Below are 23,645 nucleotides of genomic sequence, written 5' to 3'. Positions count from 1 at the left end.
AAATCCACTATCACAACCGGGTTTTCTACGCTCACCCGAATAACGTTTACACCTCACAATTTCATCCACGGAGTTCGGTCCCCACGACCTACGTCTCCGCTTCTCACCTCGAGGAGATCTCCACTACACACTCGGTTTTCTAGCTAATCAAAAACTTTACAATCTCATAATATAACAAATGATTTATTCTCTACAATAGATGAGAACTCGATGTAGGCTCACACTCAATGTTACAACTCTCACGAACCCAAATATACTATGTATGAAAATACAATAAGCTCAATGTGGGTATGTGTAAACAATGAGTGAAATTAAATCAACTAAACTTAAATATAAATACTAGCTTAATAGAATGATAATCAAACAATACAAAATGTAAAGCTTGATAGAGTTTAGAAAACTTCTCCAATAAATGACAAGAGTGAGAGAGAGATGATTTGAAGCTCAAACACCAAGTGATGATCTCTTCTAGCTCTTGTGAAATTGATTTCATAAAATCAAACTCTCAATTGCTTAAAAGCTTTTAAAACAAACTTAAACCAAACATAAAGCCTTGTTTAAAACTTTCTTAAACTAGTTTAAAATATTCTCATTGTTAGTGGGAGGGTTGAACTGAAGCATTGTCACACAACTGAACAAGTAGCAGATATATTCACCAAGCCATTATCAGGTGAAACTTTCATGAGGCTAAGAGACATGCTTGGCATAAAGACATTTTGATTTGAAGGGGTGTGCTGGAATATCAAATTAAAATGTTAGAATAAATGAGGTTAATAGCATGAGTTTTAGAAGTGCAAGGGTTATAAGTTTAGAAGGGGAAGAGACATAGGTTATGGAAGAATAAGAGTTACTCACTCCTTTATGATGTTTTTATCTTTATGTCATTAAAATAGGAGTTAAATTTGTGACTATTGGTATGCCTATATGTTTTGTTTTTGAAGCATATATAAATGGCTATTGTAATCCTTGTTTTCATCAAGAAAAAATTGAAGAAATAAAAGTAAGTTCTTTTGTCTTCATTTGGGAGGGTTCTAAGTTCGTAAACTTAAGAGTCAACAGTTTGTAAAGCACCCTGACAAACTGTCCAAAGCCAAGCGTGCACTCTCGAAGCCACCCATAACTACCATTCATATTGTTGCTAGTTTTTGGTCTAATTATTTCATATGCATCCACAATGTTAAATTGCTTCAATGGTTTATCCTCCATATTAAATGATCATTATAAACCTAGAGAATCAGACCAGTTATTACCTTGCGAATAAGTTCTTAGCCGAAACACCTTCCTAACTGAGGAATGTCCCATGATCTAATGAACTCCATAAGTATAGTATTTACAAAACGTTCTTAGAACTAATGAATGTCGAAGAAGCACTTATGGTTGTACAGTCTAACCATGGATCTTGAAGCATTCTGATATTTCTTCCAGAGCTGACCTCCCACTTTAAACCTTGTCTTACAACGTCAAGACTGTTCATAACAGCCCTCTAGACTCTAGAGCATCCACGAGTCCTGACACTAGAAGCCTAACAATCACCTCGACATCTGTACTTCTTTAGTTCACTTCTTAACCACAAGGATTTTGGTTGACTAGCACCATGAACAACATGCTTCGCGTGAGAACAACATGAAGAGGAATAAGTTCACGAACACCAAGAGCTCCCTCTTCCTTGCTGTAGCATACAATGTCCCAAGAGACAATAGATAATCCTATTTTATTATCACCCCGTCCCCATAATAATTTTCTGAACTGTTTTTCAACCTTTACAAGGCATTTTTTCGACACCCATAAGCAAGCCAAGAGGTACAATTAATGTCATGGATTGAAATTTTTTTCAAAGCAAAGTAATCTTCTTTTGAGGAAATGACTGCAGAGTGCAGACTATTAACTTTCGCTGATCCGATTATTTTCCTAAGTTTTTCTAACAACCGTTTATAAAAAGCAACCGAAAGTTGAGAGAGAGATATTTTAATCCTCAAATAATATAGAGATCCCTTAAGCTCCATAATAGTGAATGACCCTGTAAGCCTACCTTTTAAGCCTACGATCAACATCCCCTCTAAACAAAATAGCAGATTTGTCAAAATTGATTGCTTTGTCACTAACAATGCAATATTCAGACTATTTTTCCTAAGACAATATGCTTCCGTCATTGAAGCTCTCAAATTAAAGAAGATTAAAGAATCATATACATAAATAGGTACAGGTTCAAAAAAAAAAAAAAAAATACATAAATAGGTTATTAACATGATCTTGACCAAGCTAAAAAAAAAAAAAAAAATACATAAATAGGTTATTAACATGATCTTGACCAAGCTTATAACTTGTTATTAGACTCTAATTGTCTACCTTGCTTAATAGACTGTAGTAGAACCTCAGCGCTATGTATAAATAAGTACTAGCAAAAACCCCCCGTGTAACGCGGGGGAAATGAAGAATGTATACTCCTATCTTTAAATGTTGTAAAAGTAAGTTTAATGATATGGAAATAAGACAACCAAAATACAATAGTTATGATAATAGATGTAATACACATTGTTTAAGTTAGGATCCATAATAAACAAACATACATACATGAAAGCAGCTAGCTATCAAAATACATAGTGCATCGTAAGCTATTAATATTTACATAGCAAAAGGGGAATGAAGCAAGCATGAGGCTGAACGTGGATGTCGTCTACTGGGTTCCTTCAGCAGATTCGGAGTCAGAAACAACATTATGTTTGATTTCATCGTTATCAGTAGAATCAGCTTCTTTGTCAGAGGATTTGTATGAGCTAGTACTTTCTTCAAGTGCTTGAACTCTATTGTGCATTGAATTAAATGATCTAGGCGACCAATCCAATGAACTGAAAGTGTATTGCCCTTTCAAACTGTACTTGTGATTTGTATAATCATGGCGGAAGGCAAACTTGAATTCCTTTCCATGAGCTTTGGTTATGAGATTGTGTATTTTGCAGAGTCCGTTATCCTAAAATCATATTGAAGCGATCTGTTAGTTCTTTCCATTCACACGTTTTATATCTTAGTAATTTTTTTTGTTTGATTCCTGCCAAAAAGTAGGTAGTTGAAAGTATAGTGTAGAAATATACCTCTAATTTCAGGTTCTCAAGCTCTGGAGCAGAGATGTGAATAATTTCCTCTGCATCATGATTAAAAATTACGAGGTTTAACCTGTCGGTATCATCCTTGATATCAATTGTGATCTTGTACCTGAGATGTAAATGAATACAACTATTATGTTAGTTACATAGAATTTAAATTGAACCATTTACAAATATAACATTTGTGGCATGGAGTTGTCTAAATGCAAAGAAAAAAACCTTGATGTTGTACTCCCTTGGCGATTGGCACAAGTTGGGTTTAGGCAGCCATATTTCATACTTCATCCCTTTTGGGCACATTGCACATGCACGGTAGGTCATCGATAATTCGGTGTAAATACGCGAGATAGTTGCGCGGATTGTGAAGTACAAATCCTGGTAGATTTATTTGGAGAGAATGATGTTAATGATAAGAGCAAGCAATGATTAATAAAGATGTGTGAAGTTATACATGAAAAATCATTTTAGAGAAGTTTTGATTGAGGCATCTTCTAAGTAGTGCAAATTTGTGTTTAAATGTAGGTCATAGAGAAGTGAAGAATGTATGTAGATATTTGTTGAGTAGCTATTAGATTTGTAGTATAGAGTAATTATTTAGAGGTGAGATACCATTGTAGAGGATTTGAACCTAATTTAGGATAGATTATTATACAGTTGAAATGTGGGCTTTAGAGAAAGTTATCTTGTCTACGATATCCCTTTTAATTCCTTTTGCTATCCTAATAGATATAGTAAATGAATATATACATTAAAGAACATATAATCCACAGAATTCAGTGCAGCACAAGCCACACTATTTGAACTAAGATTAATTTATAATGAGAGCAAAATATTGACATGTAATGTGATAAAAAGAATAGATGATAAAGGTTATGTACCTTATTTATAATGAGAGCAAAATATTGACATGTAATGTGATAAAAAGAATAGATGATAAAGGTTATGTACCTTGCCAGGGATAGGAGGAGAGCTAGTTGTGATAAAAAGAATAGATGATAAAGGTTATGTACCTTGCCAGGGATAGGAGGAGAGCTAGTAAGAGCTTAGAGTTGGCTAATTGTGTAGATTATCTCTGGAGTTTTACAATAAAGTTCACTGAATCTTGATATTTCACCGTAAGTAGCTTGAATTTGGTTTGCTTTGTCAGTCACTCTTATTTTTTTAATCAAAGAGATGATTGAGATAGTGAAAAAAACAAAAAAAGTTTATAAATCATCATTGTTGAATTTAAATGTTTGATATGGCAAATAGCTTACTCTTTGAGAAGAAGTCGAGACTCCGACATGTTCTCTGGTTCAATTTTGAATCTTTTGAACAGACATGCCTGTAGCCCATATCGCCCTATTTTGTTTTTTGCTTGGAAAAAATTAAAATTATCTAAAGAATGTGGTATTGACATGAAGACTATGAAGATATGTAGAGAGCATACAGCGAAAGTTGTTTCCTTTAAGGCTGCTTGCAAGAAGGACAAATTGTTTCTTAAATGGTAGAGTAAAGATTTTAGTTCTTTCATATTCTTCCTTCCAAATAGTAAGCACACAAACTTTTGGAAATATAGTCTCATATGTCATGAAGACCTCAGCAAAATGAATAAGTTTCTTCTTTGTATGTCTTGTAGTTGGAGGGCGGACATCAATGATAAGTGTCAAAACATCTGTAGAAAGAAGGTAGCATTACTGTTTTCGCCAAAAGTTGGTTTTGTTGTCGAATTCATTATATCTTCGGTCGATTACAATAAATTCAAAGAAAACAGCCTTTTTATAAGACTCTTTTACACAACAAAAAGAAAATTACAACTCTTGAGAAAATAAACGCAGGATCGTTGTTTGGATCACTGCTTTCGTGGGATCTTTGCCTGTGCCGGGAGTGCTTTGACTCGTGGACCACCAAATCACAGATTCTGATTGAATCGTGAGGGGTTTATGATTCTGACTTCGTTTATCGAAGTGAGAAATTGAAACGATATCTTATCGATGTAAGATAGTTATTCTTCTTGAAATCAAGTCAAAGCCTGATTATCAAGGATTGGCCGTAAGGTCAGCACTTCTGCTCTCTCTGCTCTCTCTCTGCTCTGGATTGCTCTGAAGTGCTCAAAATGATCAGCCCTGGATCTCTGCTGGAAGCCCCCTGTGAAAATGGCCTTCAGGGGGGTATTTATAACCCTCTGGATGAACAGTGCTCGCGAGACAGCATTTGCTGTCTCGGCGGGCGAGACAGTGTTTGCTGTCTCGCTGGCCGAGACAGTGTTTGCTGTCTCGCCCAGCGAGACAGTAAATTTGCTGTCTCGCCCCGAGCGAGAGTAAATACTGTCTCAGAAAATGCAGTTTCTCATTGTAACCGCTCTCCCACGTTTTAAACTCCGTTATTCTGGCAGTTATCTCCGTGATTCTCGCCCACGACGTTTCCCACGTTCTTGAACAGTTAGTGGCCACGTGTCGACGGTTGCAAAACAGTTTCTTGAACCACTGATAACTGTCTCGTGTGCGAGACAGTAAATTCTGTCTCGCACGGCGAGACAGCAAAGACTGTCTCGCGTGGGCGAGACAGTAAAAGTCTGTCTCGCCCGCGAGACAGTAAAGACTGTCTCGCGCTGTCTCGCCAGGTGAGACAGTAAAGACTGTCTCGCCTGTGAGACAGTAAGACTTGTGTTCTTCTGCCTTTTTTGGATGATTTCCTCTTAAGCTGTATTTGGATATCTTTCAGTATTTTTTGACGCCTACAGATACCCCCTCCAAAGTATTCCAGACTCATTCTTTTATAGAGGAGTTCTGGGATACTTTGGATAAGATAAGTCTTGCTTACGATCCCTTCAATGCTTGGTTGAGTAGATTATATAGAGGAACCCGTAGATGGCTTCAACTCTTGACCTCTTTGTCTCTCAATCTATTCAGTACTTTGTAGAATAGCTAAGATTCTTCCGGCGTCGCGTTTATCGCTTGACCGTTGTCGAGATCTTGAATTAAAGCTGGAACTTGTACTTGTGAAATCAGCTCTTGTCATCAAGTTGATACTGCATATACCCGTTTGGGGGTAGTCAGGTTATTCTTAAGAATATTTTAAATGATATTCTCCAGAAACTTCCTGTTGAGGGTAGGAAAACAGTTTAGACTCGTGTACCTAGTTGGAGTATTCAGGTTATTCTTAAGAATATTCTGAGTGATATTCTCCAGAAACTTCCTGTTGAGATTAGGGAAACAGTTTAGACTCGTGTACCTATTGGAGTATTCAGGTTATTCTTAAGAATATTCTGAGTAATATTCTCCAGAAACTTCCTGTTGATGATAGGGAAACAGTTTAGACTCGTGTACCTATTGGAGTATTCAGGTTATTCTTAAGAATATTCTGAGTAATATTCTCCAGAAACTTCCTGTTGAGGGTAGGAAAACAGTTTAGACTCGTGTACCTATTGGAGTAATCAGGTCTCTTTTTTGTTGGTAGAGATGAACCCAGAATCGGAGAGGAAGAATTTTATATTCTATCTCCTGGTACAAAGGAAATTTGAAGTGGGATTTCTATTCAGAGAATCTGAATAAGGTTTGATCAATTGAGATTGGAAGCAATCTTAACTTTTATAGTTTTGATTGCACAAATCGAAGCTGGACCTCTCGTTCATGGAAGGAATCGAAAGGGGATTTTGGTTTTGGTCCTAACTGTAGTAAGGTTTGACCAAGTGGGAGTTCTGAGATGATCCTAACTGTTTAAAGGTTTGATCATTCAATTTGTGGACCTCTCGTTCATGGAACGAATCGAGAGGGGATTTTGGCTTTGGTCCTAACTGTTTAAAGGTTTGACCAAATGGGAATTTGAGACGATCCTAACTGTTTAAAGGTTTGATCGTTCAATTTGTGGACCTCTCGTTCATGGAACGAATCGAGAGGGGATTTTGGCTTTGGTCCTAACTGTTTAAAGGTTTGACCAAGATGGGAATTTGAGACGATCCTAACTGTTTAAAGGTTTGATCGTTCAATTTGTGGACCTCTCGTTCATGGAACGAATCGAGAGGGGATTTTGGCTTTGGTCCTAACTGTTTAAAGGTTTGACCAAGATGGGAATTTGAGACGATCCTAACTGTTTAAAGGTTTGATCGTTCAATTTGTGGACCTCTCGTTCATGGAACGAATCGAGAGGGGATTTTGGCTTTGGTCCTAACTGTTTAAAGGTTTGACCAAGATGGGAATTTGAGACGATCCTAACTGTTTAAAGGTTTGATCGTTCAATTTGTGGACCTCTCGTTCATGGAACGAATCGAGAGGGGATTTTGGCTTTGGTCCTAACTGTTTAAAGGTTTGACCAAGATGGGAATTTGAGACGATCCTAACTGTTTAAAGGTTTGATCGTTCAATTTGTGGACCTCTCGTTCATGGAACGAATCGAGAGGGGATTTTGGCTTTGGTCCTAACTGTTTAAAGGTTTGACCAAGATGGGAATTTGAGACGATCCTAACTGTTTAAAGGTTTGATCGTTCAATTTGTGGACCTCTCGTTCATGGAACGAATCGAGAGGGGATTTTGGCTTTGGTCCTAACTGTTTAAAGGTTTGACCAAGATGGGAATTTGAGACGATCCTAACTGTTTAAAGGTTTGATCGTTCAATTTGTGGACCTCTCGTTCATGGAACGAATCGAGAGGGGATTTTGGCTTTGGTCCTAACTGTTTAAAGGTTTGACCAAGATGGGAATTTGAGACGATCCTAACTGTTTAAAGGTTTGATCGTTCAATTTGTGGACCTCTCGTTCATGGAACGAATCGAGAGGGGATTTTGGCTTTGGTCCTAACTGTTTAAAGGTTTGACCAAGATGGGAATTTGAGACGATCCTAACTGTTTAAAGGTTTGATCGTTCAATTTGTGGACCTCTCGTTCATGGAACGAATCGAGAGGGGATTTTGGCTTTGGTCCTAACTGTTTAAAGGTTTGACCAAGATGGGAATTTGAGACGATCCTAACTGTTTAAAGGTTTGATCGTTCAATTTGTGGACCTCTCGTTCATGGAACGAATCGAGAGGGGATTTTGGCTTTGGTCCTAACTGTTTAAAGGTTTGACCAAGATGGGAATTTGAGACGATCCTAACTGTTTAAAGGTTTGATCGTTCAATTTGTGGACCTCTCGTTCATGGAACGAATCGAGAGGGGATTTTGGCTTTGGTCCTAACTGTTTAAAGGTTTGACCAAGATGGGAATTTGAGACGATCCTAACTGTTTAAAGGTTTGATCGTTCAATTTGTGGACCTCTCGTTCATGGAACGAATCGAGAGGGGATTTTGGCTTTGGTCCTAACTGTTTAAAGGTTTGACCAAGATGGGAATTTGAGACGATCCTAACTGTTTAAAGCACTAAGCAAAGGAAAGGAGAGTCCATCAAAACCTATGTGGAGAGATTCCGCAGCATGGCATTACGATGCCCCTCAGGTATGACCCAATCAACTCTGGTTGAAACTCGCAGGCACAACCTGCAGACCCAGCTCCTTGCTCAAATGGGGGTGGCAGAATGTCGCTCCTGGAGACAACTAGTCTCACAAGGAGAACAAGCTGAAGAGAAGAAGTGCCACAACCCAAGCCGCAGCAGCAACAGCAACGCAACCAGAACAACGCCCAGCGGTCTAAGGGAAAGGAGACCTTGGCGGCCGACTACACGCGAGTACCACCGCCGAATAAGCAAGGCAAGGCGCCAAATCAGCAAAGAGCGCCCAAGCAGTATTCGTTCAAAGAGGAGCACGTGGATACATTATTCCAATTGCTTCGAAAGAACAACAAGCTGCAATTGCCTGAGATCAGGAAGCCGGATGAAGCAGGGAAAGTGGATGACCCCAACTATTGTCGTTATCACAGATTCCTTGGACATCCTACCAAAAAGTGCTATGTCTTCAAAGACATCTTGCAGAATCTGGTGAATGCTAATGTACTCACCTTGAAGCCGGAACAGAAGACCGTATCAACTAATATGATAGCGGTCCAATTCGGTGATTTTCCCCCGGTGGTAACGACGAACGGCGTCGTCCCCATTCGCAAGGGAGAAATGCGTCTGAAGAATGCTGACCCGCATAGTCAGAAGGACAGGGGGTTGGTGCCACTCACTACCCCAAAAGGGGAAATCATGTGGGTCCACCCTGACCTGCTAAGAGATCAACAGTGGACGAGCACCTCGTCTGGAAAGAGGGGAGGCAAGGCTAAGTCTTCTAACATGATTAGCCCCTCCATTACTGAAAATGATGATCACCTCAAACCTCTTACCGATTCAGAAGAGGAGAGGATTGTCCTAGCAGTATACCCAGAAGGCAATCCTGGCACTCGGTCAGGGAAAGCTTACCTGAGGGATTATGGTCAAAATGCTCCAGAGGTCGAGGAACAGCCCCAAGACACTGGGGGTTCTGTCCCGAAAAAGCCGGTTGATAAAGGGAAACAGAAGGAGCTCCGGTTCAACAAAAATCTCCACCTAGAAGCTGGAGAATCAAGTACTCCCTTCTAGTTCAATGTTATGGCACAGTTGGCCAACATACCGGCCAGAATCACTTTATATGAGCTCCTAAGGTTATCCAAAACTACCAAGGAAGCTCTGATCGAAGCTTTAAAGAATACGGAGAGCTTCATCACCCAAGTCACTCCAGCTCCCGAAGCTTCGGAAGACCAATCTTGTCTTCAATGCCTGCAAGCGGCGAGAAGTCTACCCTGCATATCATTCACACAAGAAGACATGCAGGTCAAACACGAACATGACCGACCACTGTACTACACAGGATATATCGGATCCTCCGAAATCAGTCGTGTTCAAGTTGACCCGGGCTCAGCGCTTAGCATCATGCCCTACAGGGTCATGCAGGTCCTAGGGATTCATATGCACCGACTACACACTACCCAGACTACTATCTTCGGGTTCAATGCAAACAGTACCCGACCCCTGGGAAAGATCAAACTCAGATGCCAGATCGGAGATCTCAAGTCTGAGGTACCAACCCATGGCACGTACTGTGCACGGAAGCATCGCTCACCTTGCCAATCCAGTCATCCTTCGTTTCAGATGAAGAAGCGGAAGACGCACAGAAGGCTTTCTTCAAAGTCCCATCCAAAAGGAGAGGGCAGAAGCCGAACACCGACTCCGTCTTCTATTTGGAATCCCAAGAGAAAGAAGATGTAGATAGCGGTAATGAAGCAGACATCGAGCCAGATGTTTTCGCCAAAAGTTGGTCTTGTTGTCGAATTCATTATATCTTCGGTCGATTACAATAAATTCAAAGAAAACAGTCTTTTTATAAGACTCTTTTACACAACAAAAAGAAAATTACAACTCTTGAGAAAATAAACGCAGGATCGTTGTTTGGATCACTGCTTTCGTGGGATCTTTGCCTGTGCCGGGAGCGCTTTGACTCGTGGACCACCAAATCACAGATTCTGATTGAACCGTGAGGGGTTTATGATTCTGACTTCGTTTATCGAAGTGAGAAATTGAAACGATATCTTATCGATGTAAGATAGTCGTTCTTCTTGAAATCAAGTCAAATTATCGATGTAAGATAGTCGTTCTTCTTGAAATCAAGTCAAAGCCTGATTATCAAGGATTGGCCGTAAGGTCAGTACTTCTGCTCTCTCTGCTCTCTCTCTGCTCTGGATTGCTCTGAAGTGCTCAAAATGATCAGCCCTAGATCTCTGCTGGAAGCCCCCTGTGAAAATGGCCTTCGGGGGGTATTTATAACCCTCTGGATGAACAGTACTCGCGAGACAGCATTTGCTGTCTCGGCGGGCGAGACAGTGTTTGCTGTCTCGCTGGCCGAGACAGTAAATTTGCTGTCTCGCCCAGCGAGACAGTAAATACTGTCTCGGAAACTGCAGTTTCTCATTGTAACCGCTCTCCCACGTTTTAAACTCCATTATTCTGGCAGTTATCAACGTGATTCTCGCCCACGACGTTTCCCACGTTCTTGAACAGTTAGTGGCCACGTGTCGACGGTTGCAAAACAGTTTCTTGAACCACTGATAACTGTCTCGTGTGCGAGACAGTAAATTCTGTCTCGCACGGCGAGACAGTAAATACTGTCTCCCGGGGGCGAGACAGTGAAAACTGTCTCGCGGGGGCGAGACAGTGAAAACTGTCTCGCCTGGGCGAGACAGTAAAAGTCTGTCTCGCCGGGCGAGACAGTAAAGACTGTCTCGCCAGGTGAGACAGTAAAGACTGTCTCGCCTGTGAGACAGTCTATACTTGTGTTCTTTTGCCTTTTTGGATAATTTCCTCTTGAGCTGTATTTGGATATCTTTCAGCATTTTTTGACGCCTACAATTACCAAGTTTCCGTGGGTTTTTCGATGCATTTTTAAATGTCATTCACTAGTATGAAAGGCCATACCTTTCTTGTATTAAAAAAACAAAACAGCACACAATGTATTAGAAAATCGATCAAATTAGTATGAAATATAATTGCGTAATGTTGAGAAGATATGCAAATTGTACTACATTGAGGAAATTAAGAGAACATGAGATAGTTGCCTTTCAAAATTTCAGTCTTTATAGCTTCTGTAGGTTGATGTATATTGTCGTCCTTTTCGATTTGTTGAATGATATCAAGCTTTTGGAAATTATATAATGGTTCCAGTGGAATATCTGTTTCCAGTAGTGGCATAGAGGTTGTCCTCTCAGTAAAAGTCAATTGATGCTTGTGATCAATAAGTTTGACGTAGTTGTTGCAATCAATGATGGAAACCCTTGAAATAGCATATGATGAACCCTCATTAAGAATAGATTTCCAGTGCTCATCTAGCCCAATTGGTACAAATCCTTGTCTGCAACTTCCCTGTTATATGAAAAAATATATTGGCAAGAATCATGAAAAATAAATAGATAACACCAAAATTTTATAAATATAGTTGTACAAGCTATGTGTAAATATATCAACTTTCGTGTGATGTGTATATTGATTTCGAAAATGTAATTTAAGCGTGCTATGGGTTAGGAATGACCTTTTCATCTTTAGAAATGAAGACCATGGATTGCATACTTCCAACACCATGAAGCTGGCCACACACAAGCTTCAATATACACAGATTGACATTATACTCCTCAACAGTGCTATCCATGCCCTCAAAAATACTATTGCATATAATCTCTTTGCAGATTGACATTATACTCCTCAACAGTGCTATCCATGCCCTCAAAAATACTATTGCATATAATCTCTTTGTCTTTAGCAAGTGATTGTCTTTCTTTTTCATGCAATGACTTGTTGTTTTGCTTTCTCGCTATTGGCTCATATTCTAACCTCTTTTTAACGTTGCGCTTGGAAATCTTTTTTGGTTCTTGCTCTACCTTTCTCTTGTTTGCTCTTTCCTTATGCTTTGTCACTTGTTCAGTTGTTAGGGTAAAATGGTCAACAGCTGTTGCTGCTATAATCATGTAAATAGTAAGGTAAATGTACTGTTATGTAATAGTTTGAAAAGCAATCAATATGAAAATGAGTATATAAAGTACCGGTGTTAGTTTCGAGTGGTGTCATAGGCTTTGGGATATGTTTTATAGTTGATGTTAAATCAGGATTGATCAGAACCTTTTGTGATGTTCTTTGCTTCAATTTTTTTCCCTGCTTGGTAGTAATTGAGCCAAAGAAATAGAATCAGGATCCACTTTACTTAATCGTTTAAACTTGGCTTTTTGTGTTCGGGAGCTTCCAATGACTTCATTTGTGTCCTTACATGTGGGTTTGCGCTCTTTAGATGAAGACATAACCTGTATAATGATGTTACAAATTAGTAGAGAGAAGTTAAAGCGGATATAGCATCTTGTTTTCATTCTTGCACTTTGCAGATGTGGTGTCAACAAAATTTTCATTTTGAAGCAAAGATATTGACTTAGTAGACTAATGAAGCAAAAAAAAAGCTTATACATTTAGTACATGTTTCAATATAACAATATAAACCCAAGCATATCACTGAAGCACGGTTAGTCAAAGTATGGAAGTGTTGAAAATGTTAGAACTGTACTAATAATAATAAGCTTATGACAAAATCTAATGAAAGTGATGATTATAAGACAGATTTGTAGGTTCAAGCATAATACACATAAGAAAGGAATAAGCACAGTTCATTAGATTGTTGTTCATACAAAAAGTTGAAGTAAAGCATACAACATTTTAATGTTGATGAATTATAATGGAAAAGTTGTTGAATTAGTATTGAATAGAATATAAAGCATGACATGAGTTGATGACATTATTTATTAGCTCAAAGTTGTACTTTTTTTATGATACATACCTTTGAGCATGTTTCTTCATTGATTGGATTAGATGCAACAATTTGTTCCATAACTTCTTGAAGGACGTCTTTATACACAATATTTTGTGTATAATTCAGTGGCATATCAGTTTGCTCACCCAATAAGAATTTTAAGGATTGCCTTGAAGTTGCTCTCAAAACATCAACATAGAGCTGGCCATGTGAGAAAACTGGTGTTTGTAGACATATGCCAATTTTACTAAGAGTTTGTCCTTGGCTTTTGTTTATTGTCATGGCAAATGCTAATTTAATTGGAAATTGTGTCCTGCGCATAATAAATGGTAGCTCTCCTTTATCAGAGAACATTTTGATTCTAGGTATGGTAACTACTTTCCCAATATTAGACCCGATAATGATTTCCGCTTTTAAAACCTTCTGACCAAGCTTTGTTATGATAAGACGAGTTCCATTGCAGAGGCCTACTCTCTGATTTATATTTCGTAGCAGTATAATTGGTACATTGACCTTTAATTTCAAACAATGATTTGGTAGTGCAGAAGTCTTAAGAGAATTCAAAAATTCAGTAGTATAGAAAAGTTCTTTCTTCTTTTGCTTTTCATCGCCAGTTAGCTTGGCATTTGAACTCAAGTAAGTCTTTACCTTACCTGGGATTAGTTCAAGAATTTCATCATTTATTGTATTAACTTGTTCATTAGTTGGGGCAAGTATTGCCTTATCTTGTAAGTAATTAGCAATAGCATAATTTAGGACCAATGATGGATAAGTTGCATCTATAAGACCCTTTGTTCCAAGCTTGGTATCTACTAACATATCATTTGGAATCTGTACCCATGTTGAGTCTGACTGATTTTCTAGGTGAATACCATCAATTGTCCCATCACCAATAGATAATACTCATTCTACAAAATCTTTTAGTTTCATGGAATAAATGGGCATCAGATTTTGCATTCTCTAAGCGCATGTTCTTTGTCAAAAGAAGCAAATGACAATGTTTCCAAAGCGAAGATCTATGTATTGAAGCATCAATGATATGCTCTCTCCCTCCTCTAGGAACAACTGGTAGAATTTGTCTGAAGTCGCCACCTAAGACAACGGTTTTATTCCCAAAGGCTTTGGTAGCATTTGGATTAGAATCAATTTGCATAATGTCTCTAAAACTTCTATCGACTGCATCAAATGCATATTTTGTTGTCATTGGAGCTTCATCCCAAATAATCAAGTCAGTGGAATGTATAAGCTGAGCCAAATGTGATTGCTTTTTTATTGTGCAAGTTGATAGCTCAGTGATTTTGATGGGAATTTTAAATTTGGAGTGTGCAGTTCGCCCCCTGGTAGAAGCAAGGATGCAATACCGGAAGAAGCTACAACCAATACAATTTTTTTCTCACTTCGTAGTTTTGTAACCAAAGTTCTCCATAAATAGGTTTTTCCAGTTCCTCCACCTCCATAGATAAAGAAAAGTTTACCAAGTTTTTCTGAGCATGAGTTCAAGATGGAAACATATGCCGTGTGTTGATCATCGTTAAGGTTTTTTTCCAAGTTTTTCTGAGCATGAGTTCAAGATGGAAACATATGCCGTGTGTTGATCATCGTTAAGGTTTTTTTTCTAGCTTAGCTAACTCAATTGTCAAAAGAGCAGTATCATAGTCCAGCTCATTAAAGATCAATTGATTACTTATGCCTAGATCTGAATTATATGCTGGGAATGGCATTGTTGGGTAATTTACCAGTGACTGGCCATTATGAACCAATGTTTGTTGTATCTCAATGAGAGCTTTATTTTTCAACTGGTCTTCAGTGAGAGTTACAACTTTCCTAGGATTTCTCTTTGTTAGCATGTATTCATAATCTTCTAATAATAATCTCCAATGTGATTCCCATAGTTTCTCTGGATGAGTTACATCACAAAACATGAGTATTATTGTGAAAAACCACCGAAGCCCAACTACACCACTAAAACGAGAAGCCTCTGCTAAACATAAATCCTACTATTTATCATCTTCAAGCAAGCCCATTGCAAGACAAGCAGATTTAAATGTTGGGTGGAGAACATTATCAACTGTCCTTAAAAATTCATAGCTTGTTGCTCCCCTAACAATATTTAACAACATGCGCAAATAATATCTTTCACCACTAACAGGTTGAGCAAAGGGTAGTCTCCCAATAGCAAATGACTTCTTTCGCGGGAGCCATGCAAGTAGTTGCCTATTCCAAATAAACTTTTGTGGGAATTCAGTATACAACAGATCTTTTGCATTTTCAAAAGTCTGATTAGCAATGAACCATTCTGTAAGCATTGTCTTAAGACATCTTTCTGATTGTACAACATTCTCAATGCATCTATTGTCATGAAAGTAGATTTCTTGTTCATATGGCAAATGATAACGAAGTCTCTCTACAGGTGGATAACGTCGATGGAGATTATAATCAAATAATCTCCATGCAGCCTCGGCAGCACTAATATAGCGAGCATCAAGATATTGATGAATCTCATCTTTATCATGTGCAAGTTTATTATTCATAATTCTAGTTGCTAAGTCCGGCCCTTTATGCACATACTTAAATAAGTACTTAATCATTTTCGCATGTGTACAAACCTCAATATTAATGTGCGATTGAATCCTAAGTAGAAGAAATGGACTGTATGGGACAACCATTTGCATCAATTTTCGTCTTAAGATGTCTTAAGACAATGCTTACAGAATGGTTTCCTCAACAGTCTGATTAGCAATGAACCTCAACAGTCTGATTCGCATGCAACTATGATCTCTTTGTCCATGATTTCCATTGCCTCACTTGGAAGGCTAGTTCGATTTAAAGATCGATATCTATTTTCAATCTCATTTGCTGTATCATATATATACAACTGAGCATACCTAGGTTTATTAGGTGGTTCAGGTAGTAAGGATCCAATCGCATGATAGTTTTGGCCATGCATTCTAAATGTGTAAGGTCCTTTACCACGCATAACATTATAGTCAATCTTCGCTCCATGTGAAGTCATATAGAACATTGAATTAAATGAACGTATTTGTTCACGAAATCTTCTACTGTGTGCATCAAGGTTCCTTGGGTTCAAAAGTCTACGAAGTCTTTTTGGTGCCCTACGAAAATGGGGTAGAATAATCTTTCCATTTTTGCAACAGGTTGTATAGTATGACTCAAGTTTTTTCTTCCCCTTTACTTTCTCCTCTTTCCAAACAATTGTATTGCATTTGCTACAAACTTTAGATGGAGGATCCAGAGCAAAAGGTGGCCTTTTAGCCTTTGCTGTGATGATATAGAATAAAGAAACAAAGAGAACAATGAAGAGCATAAGCCAATACCTCTAAACAATTGCGTAAAAGTGCAATGCAATATAGGATTTGAAATAGTCTCTATAGTCACTTACCTGAACTTTTTTGTTTATCCATCCAATGTTGCGACCATATGTTCATCGGTGACTCATCATCATTAGATGATGAATCTGCATCATTATGATTTGCTAAAGAAAATGCCTTTGGAAGGCAAGAGCCTAATTTTTTCTCTTGAACTATTTCTGGCAGAGATAAAATTGGGGCATGTGCTAGTCACTTGTGATATGAATGCCACTATTGCCCACAATTTCTGTTGGCTCGTAATATTTTTTTATTGATTGTTCAATTGATTCTTTCATTGTAATATGTTCTTGATTTTCATGAACAATCCCTATTGCATCACATTCAACGGGATAACTATTTACAGAGAGATATTCCGAGAGAATATGATCAACTAAATTTATGTCAGAATTTTGGTCACTTGTTGTTTCTTGTATTTGTTTCCTAACTTTGTCTTGGTAGTGTTTATGTAATTGCTCTTGCCTCCGGATCTTCTTCTCTTCAGGCGTAACAAGTACATGAGACTTCTGTAGTTTACATTGACGTATCATGACTAAAGGAAAACTACACAACGAGAAAGAGGGAAAAAGTTGGAAGGGAGATGTATTATTTTCTACCAGTCAATTGAAGAAGCAAATTTGAGATTGTGAGTGAGGTCAACTATGCTTGCTAAAAATATAACATTTGTGAGTCACCAATAGCAAAACATAATCAACACATATTCATTATATATGATGCAAGTCAATGAATATACATACACATGAAATAAGAGATGTAAGGTGGTATAGAGCATGAAAAAAGAATAATGGCAAACAAACATGTATCTAGCAAAACAAACATGTATCTAGTATATGACAAGCAAACTACACGCATGTGTAATAGTTAAGACATCACAAAACACATTAACCTTAAAAAGATGTATATATAATCACATAATTAAAGATGTATATATGATCACATAATTTATATAGGAAAATATAATAAGAGAGCTAATAAAAAAAGCTAAAGTATAGCAAACTTACTCACGAGACTTCTAATAATAGCAAACCTGCATTTTGATAGATCAGTGGTGGGATGTATCCTATAATCTCTTACAACAGAGAAGTTACATAATTAAGAAAAATTGATTTATAAGGAAGCCAAAATAAATATAGATAGTTAAGTACAAGTTGTTTCTACTTATTGTCAAAAGACACAGATTCATGCTAAAAAAAAAAGAAAATTTGAATGATGATTTTGAATAATTTACAAGAAAAAAAATTCAAGCCATGGATGAAAAAAATTAGGAACATGGCTTCTACGAAAAGAAAAAGAAGTCAGGAGAACGCACTCAAAGAAAAGAATAACTGCATACATTTCACATCGCTTCTAGAAAAGAAAGTGTAGACGGTAAAAAATACCTCTGTAAGCCTACGGGAAAATCGCCTGTAAGAAGTCGCTTGCACAATTCCCTAGCGCCTGAACCACATGGTCGTCAAATGTGCTCGGCTCCAAATCCGCCTGAATGATCGGCTCGCCTGCACGAGTTGAGATCAATCGGAATAGCGGAAATTCGTCTTTCACGCAACTCGCCTGCCCGAGTCCAAAGTCAAATCCGCCTGCAAACCTCAATCCGCTACCCCACGTGCTGAGATGGGCCTCTCCCTCCTCTCTCGACCCAAAGAGAGAGGGCACAGTACCCCAAGACCGCCAAGCGGCCGCTCACAGCACGCACAGTATGAAGGACTGGACAGGTGTCGAGTCGACCTAAACAGTCATAAATGCGACTCACATCGGCTATCTGAGTCGGGAGACGAATCTGCCGGCGTTCGGCGAACTGTCCAAACCCACTCGAGTACCAGGAACACGCTTTCCCGCCTCTCCTGACCTGAAGAGAGAAGGCACGGCACTCCAGGCCCGCCGAACAAGCTGCCTACAGTACGAGTGAGCAGACAGGTGTCAAAGTCCAAGCAAGAGGACGAGAGCCGCCGGCGCTCGGTGGTTGGTCAGATCCACGCAAGCATCTGACAGCCGTTGTCACGCATACGAGGAGGGGTTTTCCCACTCTTACGAAACGTGATGCAGAGCACAGCTCTTCGAATGACCGCTGGCGGTACGATTGAACAGCAGGACGTATCTGAATAACGTATAGTCACATCCCATGATTCAAGGAGTAGTCAAGCGGTCCTTCTTCCATTTAAAATCCCCTTCCAGCATACTGGAGGGGAGGTCGCAAAACTTGGAGAAAAGTAGTTGAGACCAAGCTGTTAGCAGATCCTTGCATTACAGCACCACTGCCTAGTTATGAGCTCCGATCGCCGGCGAACTAAGCAGACCCGAACTCCATCGATTCGAGCTTCTACTGCGAACTGAAGCTCTCCAGCAACCTCGATCGAACGGTCCAAGGGAAGCAGACTCGACACGAGCATCGAGCGAAGCGTCCTATAGCCACCTAAAGTCCCCACACAAAACAAAGAGGGCATTCCCTCTGCTTCTGTTATAACCATTTCATTATTAGTTTGTAATAAGCTTTCTTATTAATACAAACGAAAACTCCCTGTTTCCGGGAAATCAAATTTACACCATACAGAAGATGGCGACCACAGTGGGAGAAGCTGTTTCATCGAAGGCTTAATTTGATGAAGTTGCTGTCGGGACGACTGTAGAGTCCCTGGAGATTGAGTTCGACCAGGCCAAGTACGAAGAGTACTTGTCTTCCTCATCCTCTGGTGGCGATGCGTCCCGCAAACGCCACAGAGTCGTGCACCGAAGCCAACCTCAGACGGTCAAAGCTTCCGCGCCTAAAGGTTCCACCCGAGTCTCGTCGGAGGAGCCCACTCCCTTGTAATCGATCAAGGCCAAGCCAGAAATCGAGCGCAAGAGGCAAGGGTCTGCCAAATGGATCGCCAAGCGGTCCACACAGACACCTGCCTCGGAGGAAACGCCGGTTCACTCCGGCACAAACTGCACTGCCGCAGCCTGCGGTGACGCTCCCCTCGCCGGGAGAGCTAGCCAACAGCGACGGCAAACGCTCGTCAGAAAGGAGGTCCAAACCTCTGTTTCTCACAATGGCCGGAACCATCATACAGGCTCGAGAAACGCTAGACGAGAAGGCAAACTGCCCGACGTCGGAAGGCCCTCCAAATCAGGAGCGCCGACCGAGGACGGCAGAGCCACCCGATCAGGAGGACTTTGCTTCTCAGGTCACATCCCTGATGCGAATAAACCACACCGAGCGAACGAGCCTATCCAAGTAGGCGAATCCTCGAAGGCTGGCGAGCCTCGCCATAACCATTTGGCGGATAAACGTAAAGGCAAGGAAATAGGCGACACCTTGCAAACCCGCTCGTCCAAACGAAGGGTTGAAACCCGCCTACGCGCTGGGGTTCGCCCGAACACGAAGACTCGCCAGTCAAGGCGAGACCGCCTAAGGCACTCCGCCCAGCGTGCACCGGAGAACACGTCCAAAAATCTCTCGTTCACTCACCCGAGCGACTCTTCTGAGGCTAGGGGTTGTCACCAACCGCCCACGGAAGACCTCAGGGAATACTTAACTCACAAACGCACTATATAGGAGGCGAATCCTCAATGCCACTGTGAAAGACTCATCCACACGGTCCTCGCCGACTGCCAATGCGTCGGAACGGCGAAACCTTCTGTGTTCGAGAGACTGTCTCAACAGTCTTCTCGACCAAGGCCCTCCCGTCAAAGGCGTCGTCACCAAAAAAGACGCGCTGCCGACGACCTAGAGCTCTCATACGCCACAGTTAACATGACGGATAAGGGGAAGGCGGTACTCTCCGACTCGCCAGACTCGGACTCCGTCCTGAGACCTAACACTCGGTTCGCTCGACGTCGTCAAGACGGCATATTCTAGCGAACGCGTAGTCGTAGGGGGGCAAGTATTGGGTTCGATTACTCCACCCTGGTACCTCCCTCTTGCGGCGAAGACGAGGTTCATTCGGCGGCGGCCACATCTCAGACCTCGTGCTCAAGCCAAGACGCGCAGGCGAGAGTACACATGACCGAACTCAACACAGAGCAGACAATGGCTCAAAAGCTGGAGGAACAGCAGGCGACCATCGACTCTCTAAGAGAGATGATGGAGCAACTGCTGAACAAGAAGAAGAAGAAGAAAAGGACCCAACGTCCCTTACCCCGGCAAACTAGGGACAAGGAGTGGGTACCTCCTCACCATCCAACGACTGAGATGGAGGATAATCAGCATTCCGATTACTCCTCCAAAACGTCGATAGGAACGTCACACACTGGGGATAGCACCCGTGACAAAAGATTCGACGAGTTCCAGGGCCAGCTCAACACGCTGAAACTCCAGCAAAACATGAACAAGCTGGGGGTGGTACGTCCCTACCCTATCGAATGGGACACAGTCCCATACCCAGCAAAGTTCAAGCCAATCAGCCTGGTACAGTTTGATGGCAAGGGATCGCCCTCGCAGCACATCTACTACTTCATGGCGCAGTCTGGGTTCCTTACAGGGAATGACGTCATTCTCACTCGACTATTCATAGGTACCCTCAAGGGGGTGGCCTTTGAATGGTTCCGCAAACTGGAGCCATCAAGGGATGTGGCGGCCGACGTTGAAAAGCTCTTCCTGCGCCTTGCTTCTTCGACCGACGACACGCGAAGTGTCACGATGGCCACTTTCGTGCGAGAAAACAACGGAAGCGGAGTCGCGTCAACGGACTTCCGTGAAGAGATTTCGGAACGATCAGTCCACTGTCGGGACCAAGTTTCCGAGGCGACGCTGATTGAGATGTGTCGCAACAATCTGTCGATCCATATCCTGTCCAAAATAGGGGCAGTAGAGACCCGAACTTAGAAGAAGCTTGTTCGCCAAGGCGAGCAAGTCGAAAACATGATCAAGAGGCTGGAGGCCGAAGAGCCGCAGTCCAAAAAGGGAGCAGCCGAGCCAGCTGCGCCAAAGAATCCTCCTCGGTCGAGGGGAAAAGAGATCATGGCAGTCGACACCGCCCCGACGCCGAAGAACCACGCCCCCAGCGGCAATATGATTTCAAAGAAGACCAGGTGGTGGCGACCTTCGACACTCTGCTCAAGAGTGGGCGGATTAAGTTGCCAGAAGCCGCCAAGCCTGAGGAGGCGGACAAAACCGGTAAACCAAGTTACTGTGCATATCACAGATTCCTTGGCCATCACACAACCAAGTGCTACGTCCTCAAAGACAAGCTCCAGGCCCTCTACGACGCGGGGGTTTTAAAGAAAGAGAAAGTCCAGAAGTAAGTGACTACGAACATGATCACTTTAAGCTTCGGGACAGATCTCCCGGAGGTTCAAGCTCCAGCGGGGGTAATCCCTATCCCCAAAACGGTCTTGAAAATCACTAACGACGATCCTCACAACCAGCGGGAAAAGGGTTTGGTCCCACAAACTCTGCCAGATGGGCAGGTGATGTGGGTCCATCCAGACCTCCTCCATGACGAGCAGTGGACTGCACAGCCTTCCAAGGAGGCTAAGAGGAAGCACTGCAACGTTGTCTCCGCCATCCTAGGTAGAGATGACGCGGCGATGACTGCCCTGACCGACTCTGAAGAAGACACCAACGTCTTCGCCACAAGGGCGGGGAAAGAATTCGCGAAAGAATATCCCGCGAGGGCGGAGAACCCGGCAGGACCTCCCGCGAGTCCAGTCGCAGCAACCCCTCCTAACCCAAACAAACCAAGCACGAGCCGCCAGCCTTTCTGGTTCAACGTGCTCGCGTAACTGAAGAGCATCCCCGCGCGAATCACTATGTACGACCTCCTCCGGTTGTCTAGGTCCACGCGAGAGGCCCTCCAAGAGGCGCTGGCCGACTCAGAGGCGTTCTATACCCATTTCTCGAAGGAAACAGAGGTAGAACAAGGATGTGCAACTTGCTGCCAAGTCTCTGAGAGACGGGTCCCGTGCATCACTTTTACCCCTGAGGATATGCTCATCAAGAGCACATCTCATGACCGGCCACTGTACTTCACGGGCCACTGTACTTCATGCGAGAGGCCCTTTTTTTGAAATTTTCTTTTCCCTCGTGCCTCTTTTCTCCTTCAAACCCTCAAATTTGTCTTAGATCTACCTTTCCTCTTGATCTTAGACTGAAAAATCCCTTAAAATTTCCATATATAGAATTTCTCTCAGGCCCCTCGAGCACGTGGTTCGAGCTTCTTTTAAGATCTGACTTTTGTTGGATCCTCGAGCTTTTCCTCAGGTAAATCCTCTATAATTTTGGCATATTTCATGTTTAATTTAGTACATGAATTTGTGGGATTGCATGAGGGTTAGGGTTTGTGATTTGGCGCCTCGAGCTCATCTTTCAGGGGGTAAAATTTGGAGATCTTAGGGGTTTAATTATAAAAAAGAGGGGATAAAATTTAGGGTTAGAGTTTGTCACCCTAACTAAATTTTTTTTGTATCTGATCCTCTGATTTATTTTGCAGATCATCATATCGCATATCCCGAGAGGTCGATCCCCTACTGCGTCGGCTGATGGCGTGCTTCCCTCGTATGCTGGTGAGCTCTTTTCTGGTGTATTTTCAAAATTTGCAAATTAATCATTTTCCCCCATTTTGTTCTCCTTGGTGAGGCAATCGGGAAGAGCCTTGATTCTCCTTGGTGAGGATCGACGCTTTAAAGATAGGTTTTGCTTGGTCAAAACCATATCTCAAAATAAATAAAGGGGCGTTTTGAAGCTGCATTGTGCGTTATAAGGCAGAGATATATTGTTGATATACCCTATCTTATGAATGCACAATGTGGCCAAATCGTCTCACCCTTTATAAAGTAGTGGATGAGTTCAACTTCCTTTTATAACTGAGACTAACAAACACTTAATTGCTTGTTTTCAGTGGAATATCCCTCTAGAGCGTTCTCATCTCATGCAGTGGACGGACGTCGTGACGAGTATTATTCAACCTCCGATGATTTTTCACCTATTCCGCTTACCCTTCAGTTTGCTCTGGGCACGTCGACAGAGGTTGCCCAAGTGGT

The 23,645-nt window shown here is 41.3% G+C and overlaps 3 protein-coding genes across 3 annotated transcripts; all 3 read right to left on the bottom strand.

Moving 5' to 3' along the window:
- LOC109821214 lies at nt 2,504–12,159 on the bottom strand. The gene is made up of 6 exons (XM_020387399.1): nt 12,043–12,159; nt 11,573–11,876; nt 4,531–4,755; nt 4,358–4,442; nt 3,090–3,210; nt 2,504–2,968 (listed from the first exon to the last, which is right to left on the bottom strand). Exons 1-6 carry the CDS (start codon nt 12,157–12,159, stop codon nt 2,675–2,677), a joined length of 1,146 nt encoding a protein of 381 aa, XP_020242988.1. The 3' UTR covers nt 2,504–2,674.
- Nucleotides 12,173–14,121, bottom strand: LOC109821213 (ATP-dependent DNA helicase pif1-like). The gene is made up of 2 exons (XM_020387398.1): nt 13,330–14,121; nt 12,173–12,496 (listed from the first exon to the last, which is right to left on the bottom strand). Exons 1-2 carry the CDS (start codon nt 14,119–14,121, stop codon nt 12,173–12,175), a joined length of 1,116 nt encoding a protein of 371 aa, XP_020242987.1.
- Nucleotides 15,300–15,890, bottom strand: LOC109821212. Its single transcript, XM_020387397.1, has one exon. The coding sequence runs from the start codon at nt 15,888–15,890 to the stop codon at nt 15,300–15,302; it is 591 nt and encodes a 196-aa protein (XP_020242986.1).

This window comes from Asparagus officinalis, chromosome 8, assembly GCF_001876935.1.
Source record: "Asparagus officinalis chromosome 8, Aspof.V1, whole genome shotgun sequence".
Taxonomy (NCBI): domain Eukaryota; kingdom Viridiplantae; phylum Streptophyta; class Magnoliopsida; order Asparagales; family Asparagaceae; genus Asparagus; species Asparagus officinalis.
Note: the sequence above shows the minus strand (reverse complement) of the source record. Positions and strands in the feature narration are given on the sequence as shown.

Bases quoted from the DNA above. Each gene is read 5' to 3' on its own strand.
- LOC109821214 (XM_020387399.1), bottom strand. From the start codon at position 12,159: ATGGATAGCACTGTTGAGGAGTATAATGTCAATCTGTGTATATTGAAG. The intron at 11,877-12,042 runs GTCATTCCTAAC...TTCATATAACAG, and splicing joins TCATTTCTAAAGATGAAAAG to GGAAGTTGCAGACAAGGATT. The intron at 4,756-11,572 runs GCAACTATCTCA...TTCTTTCTACAG, and splicing joins AAAGACTGAAATTTTGAAAG to ATGTTTTGACACTTATCATT.
- LOC109821213 (XM_020387398.1), bottom strand. From the start codon at position 14,121: ATGTTAGTAGATACCAAGCTTGGAACAAAGGGTCTTATAGATGCAACT. The intron at 12,497-13,329 runs GTATGTATCATA...ATTACATAACAG, and splicing joins ATGAAGAAACATGCTCAAAG to TACATTTACCTTACTATTTA.
- LOC109821212 (XM_020387397.1), bottom strand. From the start codon at position 15,890: ATGATTAAGTACTTATTTAAGTATGTGCATAAAGGGCCGGACTTAGCA.